Genomic DNA, 15,560 nt, shown 5'->3' with positions numbered 1-15,560 from the left:
GCCTTCAGCAATCATTGCTTGTGTTAGTGTTGTAAAAGTCAGGAGAATAGAACTACTGTTCTAATGACAGAAGTAGTGAAGCCAGTTTGCTATAAACAAGGAAGAATTTACTACACCAAGGAGTCAATCTGCAGCCATTGATACAAAGTCAACAAGGACTACTGCATAGCATGCTGGTTACTGTACCAAAAGTGCATTTATCAGCATTCAGTGAACTGGGGTAAAGTGAGAAAACCATCCTTTTTTATATAATTTTAAAAAACATCCAGATGATTGACAGTTGAAGAAAAAACCCACACATTTCCTTTAAAAGTAAAAGCATAGTCTAAAGATCTTAAGAGCACCATAAGATTTCTACTAGGTAAAACAGTACAAACCATTAGCATTGTAAGTAAAGAACAATTAAAAGGTTATTATATCATTCCATATTTAGAATGCAACTGAATTTTAGTGTGTTGTTGCATCCTCCTATACTACAACCAGTGGCATTTTAATGACTTTTTGTTAAGTTCTGGAAACAAACAATGCAAAGAAAAACTCTTTTTCATGTACAGCAGAGGTCTAGAAAGATTTAAACTGATTATGTGTAAACGGAAATGTCAATAACATTAATACAAACAGATTTATATGGGAGAAAGCAGGAGTGTCTGGCTTATCTCATTAATTATCCATTCAGTTCTTGCACTGATTCTTTGAAAGTAGCATTACTGAATATCTCTGACTACCAATGATTTTTGAATGCTATTTTCTCCCTATTAGGATTCTGCATTTAAGATTATTCTCAACCCTTCATCTTTTGATTCCCACCCACCCTCCACATCATATTTAAAAGTTGCAGTTTTCTCACATAAAGCATTGTAACGCTTTTTGCTGCTTGCTAAGTGATATGCAGTCAACATTACTTCTATTTTCAAAGCAGAGACCACTTTCCAGTCAGATCACATATTAAAACAATAATTGAAAATAGTATTCTCCCCTTATTCTATTGTGACATGATAAAGACTATTCACCATTTAATATACGTTCAATCTCTTCTAGTCTTTTCAAAGCAGCAACTCTCTTTTTCTCAATGTCTTTGATTTCTTTTGCAGATTTTTTGGGAGTCTCTTTGTCCATATTGTTTTTCTCTGTTCGTTTCTTATTTTTTGAGTGGCCTTTATTGTTACCAACTGTTGTTTGGGTGGTTTTCTGCTCATTTTTTACTTCTTTCAAATTTTGAAATGAATTTTTTTTTTCTTCTGTAGCTGCAGTTGCAGTCCTATCTGCTGGAAGCGACGACTGTTCCGTAGCACCAAGCGATGCAATTTTACTTCTAACTATGTTTAGATGACGCTGAATGTACTCTTCATGAGGTGCCAGTGCTAGTGTTTCAACCAAACATTTTTCTGCTTTTATTAAGTCTCGTTCTTCGAAGTAAACCACACAAAGATTATGTTTTCCTTGTACATTGTTGGGATCCAGTTCCAAAATTTTTTCAAAACACATTTTTGCTCCGATGATATCCTTCTTTTGGTTCATAAGGATATCTCCTTTCAAAATCAGACCTTTGGTATGATCAGGGTAGTATCTCAGTAGGTCTTCCAGGATGGGCAAAGCCATCAATTCTTTTGCTGTCTGAGAATAAAGCAGTGCCAAATTAAACAAAGCACTTCGGAAGTTTGGCTGTAACCTTATGGCTTTCTTCATCCACGCCTCTGCTTCCATATCTTTTTTGTCATCCATTGCCAGCATACCCAAATTGAAGTATCCATTTGCATCCTGTGGTTCTTCTTTCACATAATGTAACAGTCTTTGTTTAGCTTCAGGTCTAAGCCGAGCATCACCTAAATGACAGAATACGCATTTAATTCTACATTTTACCTGAATGATTTTTAGACCAGGCCTGTAAAATGCTGATTTTTCTACAAATTAAAATGTAACACCTTTAACACAACTGTAAAAGTGAAAGGGTTTAAAATACTACTTTTTACCATTGCTGTGTAACAGCAGAAATAAATGATACCTACCTTCTTTACAGAATGAAACTACTTACAGTTGACTTGCAGCCAAAGTCAGCATCATTATTCTATTATCTGCTGAATTATATTTAGGTTTGGTATAACAGATAAAAAAGCTGTCTCTACAAGTTTATGAGAAATTATTTTCATGTGTGGTTGAACAAATGGAATGCAGAGATGTCAGTTCTGACAAACCAGCTCTTACAGAGGCAAACTCAGAGTGGAAGATTTCATTTTGTTAAAGATAGATTGAAAGAGTTTAAAGAAAATCACATAGGTTTAAAGAAATCACATAGGGTGACTTCAGCTGTAGCCAGGATAAAATATCTTCTAACACCAAAACAATAACATCTGTAACTCCCATATTTTAATTTGCATCAAAGTTTGAAAAAGATATAGTAAAATAATCTTATCTGATAATACCAGGATTAGCTAGACTAGCTTGTAGTCTGTGCTATTTTTCTGAATACTTCAGTGAATGTATTTTAGTAAGGAATTCCAGGCACAGACTTATTGAAGGATGGGGGACCACGAAGCTGATTTAAAGCACCTTCCAGTATGAGTAACTGAATACTAGATAGCTAATGCTTGTGCTTGCTTGAAACCCCTTGTGCTTCTACAGACAAGAAACAAGGCATTTCTTGTACTACCCAACTCACATTGTGAGAAGAGATGGAGAATAATCTATTTGCATCAGCTCCATATTATCTCTTTCTTGGGGTAGTTTACCATCCCAATAGAAGGGAAACAAACCTTACTAGTCACTTGTCAAATACTCTTTGCAATGGCCTGAATTCACAAAGCCTTAAGCTTACCTAGAAGCTACACATGAAAAAAATCAACTCATGAAAATCTGACTTAATTCATCCTAATTAGCAGTATTACAGGAACCTATGAAAACATTCACATTTTCTAGGGCTAGATTTAAAGCCCACAGAAGTCAGCTATATTTTTTAGTCACTAAAAAATGAAATCAATCAATATCAATGCAAAACATAGATATTACACATATTTTACTAAATATTAATTTTTAAAGATTATACAGGCACAATTTTGAAGATATTTGTGTAACACTATTCTATATATGTATAAGATGTTATATTGTAAAATAGCATTTGTATTAAAGATGCTGATCAGCTACAGTGTATTTACACTTTGCACAAATTCCATACACTACCAATAAATTACAAAGTTGACTACTGCAATAAACAGTTTCTTCTTTGATGGTGTTATGAACTTCTGCTTTCCAAAAATAAAATAGTTCATTAAAAAAATTAAGTAGTATGGATCCTATAAATGCAAATACAAAATATTTATATGAGGGACGACTAACGTACCAGATTCCTGCATTAGCAGTGCTGAGTTGAATAACGCCAGTTTATGCGTTGGGTTGAGTTCTAGTGCTCGGTTGAAATTCTTCAGGGCTTCTGTTGGATCTTTCAGTTCAATGTAAACAATTGCCAAGTTGTACCACAGGTCTGCATTGGTTCTGTCTAGTTCTAGAGCTCTAAGATAAGCTTCTTTAGCTTTCAGAGGTTTGTTCATTTTTAAGAGTAATTCTCCCCTGTTGAAGAATAATATTTAACCTTCAACTTTTATTCATACTAGTATGAAAATAATTGACAGGTATTTTTAAAATCTGCCTTCCTATAGACAGTAGATGTGAGATAACTTTTTTTTTTCCTTGCTTGTTTTAAACACAAAAAAATACAGGACCTTCTTTACATACCATTCCCAAAGCTTTCAGCTCTCAAAAGTCTGTACACAACAAATGCATATGCAGGACAAAAAAGAAGTGATCAAGGGTTACTGACATTGGCTCTGTAATTACACTGCAATAGCTATAGTTTAGGCATCTTTGCTCTTCCCTGAGTCCCAAGAGGAATCACAACTAACAAAATAGTGAACAGATACCTCAATATCCACAGCCACATTACTCTTATCTATTTAGCTGACATTTATGTGCTTTTTAGTTAAATCTTGCATTTTCTAGACCACCTTTAACAAAGAAGGATCAAGAAAGCTCCATGATTCAGACTAAGCAAAAGCTTTTTAGGTCAAAACTAAACTAGAAGATTAGAAATTTGTGTTTGAGATTCATAAAGAAAATTAACAGAAGCGTCCTGCCATACAAAGTTTGAATAAACAGCCTATGTGGAAACACACCACATGAAGCAGGAATTTTAAAAAACAGTGCTTGTAATGAATAGTTGATTATTGTCCCAAATCTTTATATTCTCATTTGGAAATGAATCAAGTCTAGCAGCTAATTCAATTGTATGAACTAAATACTGTTCACACCACTGCAAATACATAAATGTTTATTCTAGAATATGTATCTCCAAAATGAGAGAAGATACCTGCTTATGTAAGCCTGCTTGAAATCTGGCCTCATACTAATTGCTTGTCGATATAATTGATCCGCTTCTTCAAGGCGAGATTCATTTGCTCGAATTAAGTTTGCAAGATTGATATAAACATTCAGATGGTTAGGAGCGACTCTTGCTGCATACTTTTTACCTGGAATAATCTGTCAGAAAGAATATATGTACCAAATGCAGATGATTAAAAATATGAAAGAAAATCAGTATAGAGCTCCTCTTCACTCTGCCACATTTGTTTTAAGGTATCACTGGACATTTGCGTGCAGGTTCTTAATGATTACAAATAGCAATTGTTCTTTCCCAGAAAATCATACCAAAATATAAACAGAATATTTTTTCTTCTTTAATTCTATGAAGACATAGATGACTTTTATATCATATTTAAGATATTAGTTAATTAAGCTCTGCTACTATCTAATCGGGCTCATGCAGATGGCCATTAGAAACCAACCAGACCTTGCAAAACTTTCCCCATTCAAAGAATATTTCCCAAAGCCTAAACTGACATTCTATCAGACATTTACATTCCTTTTTTTAACCCTCCAGCCTAAGAGAAGTGTAAATAAGATTTACCAGCATAAATATCTGATATAGCAGATGAAAAGTAATCATGAAAGGTGAAAATGCTATGACATTGCAACTGTTGTACTGTTTATACTTTATCTGTCTAGAATCTTCATACTGTTTCATAATACAAACTTTTTAATGCCATACTTCTACTCAAGGGACTGTTGATTTTTGTTGTCAGTCTCATTTTACCCACAGCTTTTGTTACCTTCATACATTCCTCTTTTTCTCCTATAGAGCTAGAATAAGTAATACATGCTAGGTATAAATATAACTTAACAAATGGTAAAGGTAACAAAGCACATATTTTTAAAAGCATGTTCAAAGATTTTTTTTTTTTTTTGTTGCTGCTGTGGCTACATTCTCCCACCTCCAATGCTGCATTTAAGCTTTCTCTTGAGGGCTCAAACACTCAGTCGTCATCAATGTATTAGCTCCAAGTGAAAATAAACCCACTGTGACTAGAAACTGTGGGTGTACATTTTTAACTGCTTCTTTCTTTTATAGCCTCAATTTCAGAAAAAAACCAAAAAAACCAGCAGTATAAAAAGTAACTTAAAATAGTTTTAACAAAGACATTACAAGTTAGCATTTTTTAACAGCCATGATTGTATACAACCTACTCTTTTAATAGATAGGTTTTAACAAAACCCTAACAACTTTAAAGTATATAGCAATACAGAGCTTCAGGAAAAATATGAAAAACATATCATGAATTAGGTCTGAAAGAGTTCCCTCCTGTGGTGGTAGATAAAATAAAGTTACTAATTACCTGTGGCATCAATGATTTAGCAATCATATATGATTCTTCAGCTTCTTTAGTTTTGTTTAAGTTTTTGTAAGTTCTTCCTACATTCATGTGGGCACCAATATCATCTTAATGAAGAAAAGAATTAAATTTCAAATGCACTTCCATGCACTGAAAATATCATGAAAATAAAAACCTATGCCTTCAGAGTAGCATGAAGTACAGGTACTGCATAAAGACCACCAACAAAAAAGCAATTCTGTATTATTTTTCATCTTAATTATGAAGCTAATAATTTAACCATGCCATGAACCAAAAATGGATTGTAAAGTTACTTGGGAAACAGTAAAAAGTTTGAGGTCATACTTCCATGTATCTATCTTTAATCTCTTGCTATAGTAGAGGCACATAAATTGAAGGTTATTTAGGCTTCTAAGAGGAAAAAGGAAAGGTTGTCCAGTACTACCTAGAACTTCTTTTGCAACAATATGTAAAATAGAGTAAATGTGCACTTTGGTACTATCTAGATTTTAAAAATTTTTTATACACATCCTTAGCTTTTAAATAAGAAAATTAAATAATATTTATGTTTCATAAGAAATTACAGTTTAAGTTCATTCAGAAAGAATGTGATCCAAGTAATTGTTTTAAATAGAAAGTCTTTGCATCTTTTTATAGATGGAAACCTTTCTGGAGGACTTTTTTGGAGTTTATTTCAATAAACTATGGATTAATTAACTTAGTGTATGACACTCTTTGATGTTCAGTTGGCGGAAGACAGATCACTGAGAAGATTTTGTTAAGTAAGCTAAGCATACTGAAATACTAGGAGTACGGAGACGCCATTCAATGGCAACTAGTCAAAGCTTTTACCTGGTTGCACTTGCGTGGCTTGTATGAAGAATTGCAAAGCTCTTTCAAAATTCTTTTCATTTTCTAATGCATGCCCCACATTGTTCCATAGTTTTGCATTGTTCTTATTTACCTAAAAACAGGAAAAAAAGATACCAATGCATAAGGTATTAAGCTGAAATTACATAACAACTGAGTTTCTTTTAACTACGTCTTAAAGATGTTAAAATGCACAGCAAGTGACAGATTTCATCAAGCTGCTATATGTAGAGAATAACAAAACACTGCATACAGAATGATTGCATCTAACTTGTTGCTCAACATCCATTTATTTTATTTATCCCTAGAAATACCAAACTTTTAAAAAGTCATTATTATTATAGAAACTATCCCACCATGCCATATGCACACTGAAGAAATTATTCTATGCATCAAGCTTGTTGTAAATTTTTGTACTGAAACATACCATGCTTTCATCCAGATGAGAGATTATCTTCAACAGCTTTAGCACAAGAAAAAAATTATCACTTATTTCTTGCACATGAATTCCCCTGTGTGCATCACACTGCTTTTAAAGCATTCCCAAAAGCAACTAATTAGATGTTAATACTGTCAATGTAGAAATAAAAACAAGCATAATTTCTCTACATTTTCATCATGCTTTACTGCAGTTTTTTTAAGAACAGCAACACAAACTTTCCATTATCCTTTTCAAATAGAATACAGTACCTTTAAAGCTGACATAAACAATGTGTACTCTGACTCCCAATCCCAGTTTCTGTGCAGTGTTTTTAAGGCATGAGTGAATAGTACCGCAGCCAAACAAACCCAAGAAATTTTTCTTAGCACACTGTTAAATAAGGCAAACAAAGATTTGTTACAAGAACACAAACAATTCTAATTTATACTAGAATAAGTATCTTACATGCAAGGAGGCAAATAAACCAAGGACCATATTTGTGAATCGTATAGTGTAATTTACTTGCCTAACCACCAAATGGCACACTCCAACATTTGAAAGGAAATAATGTCCAATTTCAAGTTAATTATTATTTATCTGATTTTTTTATCACTTTGTAATTTACTTAATAAGAACAAATACAATCCACATAATATAATGTAAACAAAAGATATAAAAGTTATACTTCTGTTAGAGCTTATCTGTAATTTAAGGCAACGAACATGATCTTGATGACAAACAGTGAAGTTTGTCAAAACACTGTACAAAATGTTAAAAAATGAAAAAAGCAACTAAAATATCATCCCATTCTGTTGTTTAATTTCAGACAATTCCACACAAATTCTTTACTGCACACATTACCAATCCTTCCCACACTGCAGAACATATCTTAAGAGAGGTCTGCTGTGGAGACTACCCAATCTTCCATAAGATAATGCTACTGTAATAGCTAAAGAAGAGAAAGGTTTCATCTTTGTAGTAATTTTATTTTTGAAGCTGCGAACTGGGGCAGAAATTACTCTTTGCAACAAGCTTGTCAGGAACAATCACCTTCTAGATTTGGCGCAGTTTATTTTTCTGGAGTTTAAACATGACTGACTTTAACCACAACAGATATAAAGCACGTGCTTTAACAAGCTAGTAATCTGGTCTCTGAATTCTAATTTAATTATAAAAAAAAATGTTAAACACCCGGTAGCCTTTTTACAATTATAATTTTGTTTTTAAAAATCTCATTCTTGAGCAGACATATGGCTGTTCACCATTGCCAGCTATTTCTTATGCAACAGGTGTTCACACTGCCATGTACCTTGCAGGAGTTTGCTGAAAATTGAAAGGTTCCTTCCCTCCACTGCCTCCATTTTTAAGATATACAAAATGCTGTGCAGACTTAGACTACCGTGCTCGGTTTTAAAAACTATTAAAAAAGTAGAGGAGCAGAATTAAGAAAATTCTGAAACATCAGCAAAGCAAACAGTGAAAACTGGCATATATAGTAGTCTATATCCCCAACAGCCTGATGAGAAAGTTTTTTATTTCCACGTATTTCTAAAGTAAGGAACCTTCTCCTTCTAACAAGACTTTTTAGAGTGCCGATTCCCAATATTTTTGTAGTAGACACTTCTGCCTAATTTTTCTCCCCAACCATCCTCTCCCAATTCCTTGTTTTCTTTCACATCACTTCTATTTTTACTGCCTCATAGTGGAATTTGTGATAATATTTTCTCCTCACTCCCACAAGGTATCACTAATGTCTCATTATCCAGTGCTGTCAGCTTTGACAGCAGAGTCAGCATAAGTTATACTGCAAGGCCTCACCTCTAATGACAGCAGACAACATAGACTGGGAATTGTTGCCTTTCCGTTTGTCTGAACTAGCATTAGGATGCCATTGGGGTAACAAGGGTAAACCATCCAGGTCAGAGTGAGGTATGTGCAGATCAATGTAGAAGATAGCAGAAAAAACAAAGGTACATGCAAAACGTGCTTTTAGAGCAGAATTTCCTACGGAGAAACTGTTATCCAAAAAATTCTTTAGTTTAACAAATACTGAATGTCTCCGATGTCCATTCCTAGCATGGCATGTCAGAAAATTCAATCAATAAAAGATATTTTAATACGCTGCAGGGTGATATACATGAATACATTACACTTTGAATAAAGTACAAATCAAATCTGGCCAAGAAATTTTTTTTGCCTAATCTTTAAAAATGTCTAAGATTTAAACAGAAAATATTTGGTTTTCTTTATAGAAAAAAGATGTGTTATACTACTAGGCTCATAGGCAAAGTCCATTTTGTAGCAACGTGTAATGTAAGTTACAGCACATTCTAAAAATGTTTGGTGCAGTCTGAGGCTTTTTTTAATACATATATTATATATGTATGCTTATTTATATGTATATATAAAAATAAAAAAAATATGTGCACATACATGTATGCATGAGTATATATATGTACATACAGTTTAAATAAATGTTATAATACCCTCAGAATAATCCACTGATCTCCTAAGAACTTCCTTCTTGTAATTTGTTCACATGACTGCCAAATGGTCATTAGTCTGTGTTCATTAAGAACATGAAACAGAATGAGAACTATAATGTAACAAATTCATACTGGTAAAGGCTCTACTGCGAAAGCTTGCAGTTATAAATATGGTTATATTTTATGAAATTGAGAGAGATGAGTTAAACCAGTCATAGGTAACAGTACCTTACCTTTTATCTGATAATTTCTTCCATCCATGTGCTACTAAAATGCAGAATCCCATGCTAGGAACATATAACACTCGTTCTGCTACTACAAATCCAACAGGAAAAAAGAGGTTTGATGCAGGAATGAATGGTAGCACTATTAAGCAGAGTGCCTGGAAAAGAAATGCAGATAAATTGGTAATCAAGGTAAGGCAGTGACAAACTGTACCAAAGAAACAAATAATGAAGCAATCAAAAAAAAAAAAAATCCCAGAAAGAGACATACATAGTAGATCTTTGGGATTTTTTTTTTTTAAACATTAAGATCTGTTTTACATTGAGACCACTCTGAACATGGCAAGTTTTAACCTGCAAAGGACACTATTCCTTACTTAACGGCCTACAAGTATATTTGCTTTTCTATACTACAGAAAAGAGCTGCTGTATGACAAAACACTAGGATCAAAGGATCAGATTCAAAACAATGTTTTAATAAGACTTCTACATACAAAAACATGACAGTCTGAGAACCTTGGACATTATCTTTTATAACAATTAAAAATTTATACCAGCTTATATAATGCATAAAGCAGTTATTTTTTACAATACAATAAAGTCCATTTTTAGTTTCTGTAAAAATGTGAGGAAACAACATAAAAATCAGAATCAACAACTGAATAAACATCAATGTTTAGATAGTGCACTAAGAGCACCCTGAAATGTCTAAAATGACAATGAACTTCAGAACTGCACAATTGCAGCTCTTCGGGTGGTACAGACATCTTAGCAATAGTTGTGTTTGTTACAAGACAGAGAAATACATCCACTGCAAAGGAAGTGGACATGGACCATTTGCTTTGAGTCCTGGGTGATTGTTAAAAAGCAGCTTTACAATCTCTGGTACCAGAAAAGACTTAAATAATTATTTCAAAGTACCTGTCCTCCAAGTTACAAAACCCAAAACCCCTACAGAAATGGAGTGTTCCTTTGAAGAAAGAAAGAGGAGTTTTCTAGAATTTTTCATACAGCTGGCTGTCACCTTCTGTCTAGATTTAAGCGTAACTTTAGCTGCCTTTTCCATGCCAAAATAGTAAACACATCCAGTTCGGAAGTCAGTCTAGGATTTCATATATAAAAATGCAACACTGATTTAAAACCTTAAGTAAGGTTTTAGCTTGGATTTCAAGGGGCCAAGAATATGCACATGGATCATTAACACGGCTCAGCGGATCCACAGCAATTCATTAAGCTACATGAAAATAAATACCTAATTGAAACTTGAAGAAATCACAAGCACAATATAGAGACTATGTTGATTACTTGGAGACAAAATTTGATGTAAAGCCATTTCACATTCCTCTCCCCTACTCCTTTACAATTTTATAGTACGCGCTCCTTCTAGAGCGCCTACAAATCTGTAGAAGTAAAAGCCTCAACACAGAACTCTATAATAGGTTTTTGTAATGCATTTTGAAATGCAGGATTCATCATGCCAGCCCCAAGCCAGTCCTCTGTATCAGTTTTTAATTTAGTTATAGCAAATGCCTTCACACTTTTGGGGGTGGATTATGGGAAGTAAGAGTATCATACTGTATTTCATTCTGTTTTGAATAAACAAATGCATCTGTGAGTAGAAAAACACTGCACCAAAGCACAAAAGTGTGCTTTAGCAAGCAATGTGATATTTTGCAATGTTTTTACTGCAATGTGAATAAACTGTATTTAGCTTTATAACGTACATAAGGCTTGTACATAGGCTTAAATGAATTAACTTATTTTATTAAATCGTGTGATAAATTGATTTGAAGAAGTCACCTCAAGATTTAAAAAAAAATATTGTTTTATATTATTATTGCTAAGAAATGCAGGGGTTTTGTTCTGTTTTTTTAATATAGTAAGGACATTGGTCCTACAGCTCCATGAGGTCAACGTACATATAGCGAAAGCCAATTCTTTCCAATGGGTTTGAGTGGAAAGGATTCAGCAGCTGATATATAGCAAGTGCTTGGTCTCCACTGAGCGCTTATTATCTAGGCATCTAATAAAAAGGTTTTTGCATGTTCTGCTCTGTGCAATTCCTCTGATGACAAACATTACACAATGTTTTGCAGAACTCCTCTTTAGATCCTTTTGCCTCTCCTTAATACACTGTCTTTCAAACACAATTTCTTGGGCAATAGACTCAAAGCCCTAAGGCAGATCAAAATGCATTCTCTTCTCTTCATTCATTCTTTCTTTCTATCACAGTCTTTCAGCAGATGCAGAGGTTGCATTCAAAAATATCCTGGGTCAAGGCAACTGAAAAATAAAACCACACAAAAAGAGACAGAAACCATTAAAGTACACAGGAAGAAAAAAAGCATATAACAAAACTCTAAAGTATGACCAAAAGCTATGAAGAGTATCTGAACTGTTAAGTAACCAGTCAAAAGTTCACAAGGAAGCATTTCAAACTCTGACTGAGGTGTAGGCATAGGGAGTAGAGAAATAAATAGTTAAGTTTAGAAATACTGATGTCTTATCACAATACTCAAAAGTGTTAATTTACTCCAAGAAGCCTAAGAATACCTGCCTGTTCCTGACATTTGCACAGTAACAAGCTACGAAATTTTGTGGCTGAGTAGCATGGAGTATGGTCGTACCAGAAGGGAGGTAAAGCACACTTGTTTGGGACACTTAGCAAATATCAGAAGATACTAAAAAGTTTTTATTACATTTTGCCTGCCAACAAAGGAATGTCTACACCCAAGAAATTCCATGAACAAACAAGGGCTATGATCACAGCTTGATTCTGAAACCTACTGAAAAGCCACCAAAGTAATTCTAGATCAGCACTATTCTTAGTACTCAGCATTTTCAATATATATAGTGTAATCTATTTATAAAGGTCACTCAGTCTGACAGTCAAGTTATCTGACTGCTCACAGGGATAAAGTAAACAGAAAATATAAGAGAATTTAACTGCTCATATATTGTTTCCAGGGCATGTCCTTTACTAACGTAAGAATAATTGATTACTTCAAGCAGTATAATGACATTAACCTGCCAAAGCATGTATTGTGATTTATAATATACAATTCCATTTTTTGTTAGTTTAATATTGTCAGTTAGTTAAAAAAAAAAAAAAACAAAAGGGCAAATTGTCTGCTTTGTCCTCTCCTAGCTCTGTTATTTTGAGAAGACAATTTTTGAACCTGTGGCAAAAATTAAAGTAAGACAAAATGAAACACAATGTACCCACTTACCAGAGTTATTTTTCCTGGAGATGTCTGGTATCAAACAAATGAAAACTGACTGAAAACGAGTCCTTCAACTTTTGCATCTCCCAGGAATGAGTTCATCCTGGGGAGAACTGTGGAATGTCCACTGGCACTTGAGGAAGTGAGAGAAGGAATCTTGTCTTGTCCTTCAAGCAGTAAAGCACCAAATCCATATCCACATCAGCAAATCCAGAAAGACATGTTCAGACATACTTGTGACCTCCCTTCTCTTCTGCATTTTGGAACCCTCTCTTTTGTCTTTTTTTTTTTTCCTTTCTCTCCAAAGTCCAAATAAGCATCTTGAATTCTGCAGCACAGCTGAAGTTGCACCTTTTCTGATCTCTGTTTGTTCTGATGAACAGAAGTAACTTGAGACTTTTCCCTTAGATCAGGCTTCAGCAAGACACCTCAGGGTCTCATTGAGCTAGTGGAGAAGCCAAAAACATGCTAGAGATTTGGAAAGAGCTTCTGCCATTACAAAGCCCTTCATTACTCCTTTAGAGTGACACTCATTAGAGTGTGAAACATCAAACCGTGCAGTCAATCATGGTACCAACTGTGATGAAGCCACATCATATATATTATATTATACTAATACCATGTGGCATCCATATGGATAACACATAGAATTCATACCTGCCATGGTAGTAATTTATTTTGACCAGCACAGATTCAGGCTTTTATAGGTAGAACTGAGAACCAAGTGTGGAAAAAATTTTTTTAGAACTAGTAATTCAACATAGTTATCTGGAACATTGCCATAAAAATTCACTTTCTTCACTTTAAAGATGGTACTATGATTTCTCTAGTAAGTCAGATTGAGAAGCTCAGATTGAGAAGCCATCAGAAAGTAGTTGTTCTCTCCCCCTCTCTCCCTTGGCAGACTTTCCAGTCTACATCAGGACATTAATGGCTTACTGGAAGGCAGAAATAGGCTTTGGCCTACAGTGTTGTTACATGTTATAGTACATAACAATTAATTTTTAATATAAAATATTGCATTCTCATTTCCTAAGAAATTAGCTTCCAGGCACTTAGATATTACATCTGCAAAAAAATCAGCATTGTACTGAAGGCTATATACACAACACAGGTATATATTAAAGGAAAACAACTTTCATTAAACAAGGATTATGCTGTGTTAAGCAATATTGAGGCTTGCACACTGGAGTGAATAATCTCAGAAGACCCTTCCTATAAAAAACACATGGAACAACAAATATTAAAAAAACCCTCAAACAAAAACTGACTTACAACAATGTATGCTGACAATTCCATTAACTCTTTCCTCTTCTGAGCTTTACTGGGTAGGAACTGAACAGAAATGTAGGGAAATAAAAAGCCTTAAAGTTCAAGAGTTGTGCTATGCAAAGAAGTGAATCACTGCCCACACACATTTCTACTGCTATCACTGCACTGGAGAAAAACTGTTTCAGCTTATGTAAGAAGGAAGATCAAACTACTCCTTTACATTTTTTAAATGCTGTAAACCAATAACATTTTTTTCTGGGTATGTCACCTTGCATATTTATTATATCACTAAGCTATCTAAGTTTCTTTTCTTCATATGCAGTTTCCAAATTCAGGACAAGACACTTCATCAGCAATACTACAGATCATTTTCACAGATTTTCTAGTGAAACAAATTTCCCCGCTTCAGTGACAAGACAAGAAAAAACATGAGTCGGAACTATAATGTTAGGTCTCTTTGAAGTGAATAAAAGTTTGTCAGCTGATTAACAAAGAAATCCTTAGTCTTAAATTGTGCATAAATATTCCCACCCATCTGAAACTTTTGTTGTCTGAGTTACAGATTTAAAAAGTACATTATTTGTAAAGCAGACCATGATCTATGAATGCAGATTTGTTGTACACCTAATTGCACCACTGATTTAATAAAAAACATGGTATTAGGTAATCATTAATCTTGTGAAAATTGGCAATGAAAGCAATCAAAAAGATGGCTGGGTTTGGATGAAAAAAATACTAACTCATTTGCTGCTTTCCATTTCCTCCAAAATATTCTTTCCTGTTAATCCCTTTCAGTTTTAAGGTCATATAATACCGAAAAACAGGAACTGATCCTTACAGGTTGACAAAATTAGTTTTTCCTTAGAATGTGGAAAAGACTACAGAAGAGTGCCTTTGTTAAAAGAACAACAACAGAAGAGGAAAACTTATATTCCTATATGCCAAAATATGTCCTTTTCTTTTATATCTATGAGAAAGAAGTCATTTGCTAAATACACAGAATAACTACTGACATTTAAATAAGGTAGACAGTTTGCAGGATGGAAATGCGTTCCAATCCTTAAAATACATTTAAGTTCTAATGAAAATGCCCATTTGTTAGCAGAGTTAGGAATACCTGAGAAAGGCCACAATACAGTTAGCAAATACATAACAAGGGGCATATTTATTCTCTTGTCTATCTCTTGTCTGTTCTTCTTCACCTCATCCCTGACAGTCACACACTTAATTGCAATTTAACAGTTTTGTTGCGGCAACGATTTTCCTCTTTTCTTACGTGTTCATTCTAGTCCAAAAGGAGATGCATGTAATATCTCCAGGTCACAGCAGATTAGACATGTGACCAA

At 34.0% G+C, this 15,560-nt stretch overlaps 1 protein-coding gene across 1 annotated transcript in view; it reads right to left on the bottom strand.

Moving 5' to 3' along the window:
- Window positions 1–997: 997 nt before the first annotated feature.
- Window positions 998–15,560, bottom strand: part of TMTC3 (transmembrane O-mannosyltransferase targeting cadherins 3) — a 32,792-nt gene continuing 18,229 nt past the window's right edge. Inside the window, exons 10-16 of the mRNA XM_082014144.1 lie at window positions 9,728–9,876; window positions 7,278–7,398; window positions 6,570–6,681; window positions 5,721–5,824; window positions 4,358–4,527; window positions 3,335–3,561; window positions 998–1,823 (exon numbers count right to left, since the gene is read on the bottom strand). Coding sequence (XP_081870270.1) covers window positions 1,003–1,823; window positions 3,335–3,561; window positions 4,358–4,527; window positions 5,721–5,824; window positions 6,570–6,681; window positions 7,278–7,398; window positions 9,728–9,876 — 1,704 coding nt within the window. The 3' untranslated portion in view covers window positions 998–1,002. The remainder of the gene's footprint in view (window positions 1,824–3,334; window positions 3,562–4,357; window positions 4,528–5,720; window positions 5,825–6,569; window positions 6,682–7,277; window positions 7,399–9,727; window positions 9,877–15,560) is intronic.

The sequence above is a fragment of the Phaethon aethereus genome (genome assembly GCF_964289735.1).
Source record: "Phaethon aethereus genome assembly, chromosome: 1".
NCBI classification, from domain to species: Eukaryota; Metazoa; Chordata; class Aves; order Phaethontiformes; family Phaethontidae; genus Phaethon; species Phaethon aethereus.
Note: the sequence above shows the minus strand (reverse complement) of the source record. Positions and strands in the feature narration are given on the sequence as shown.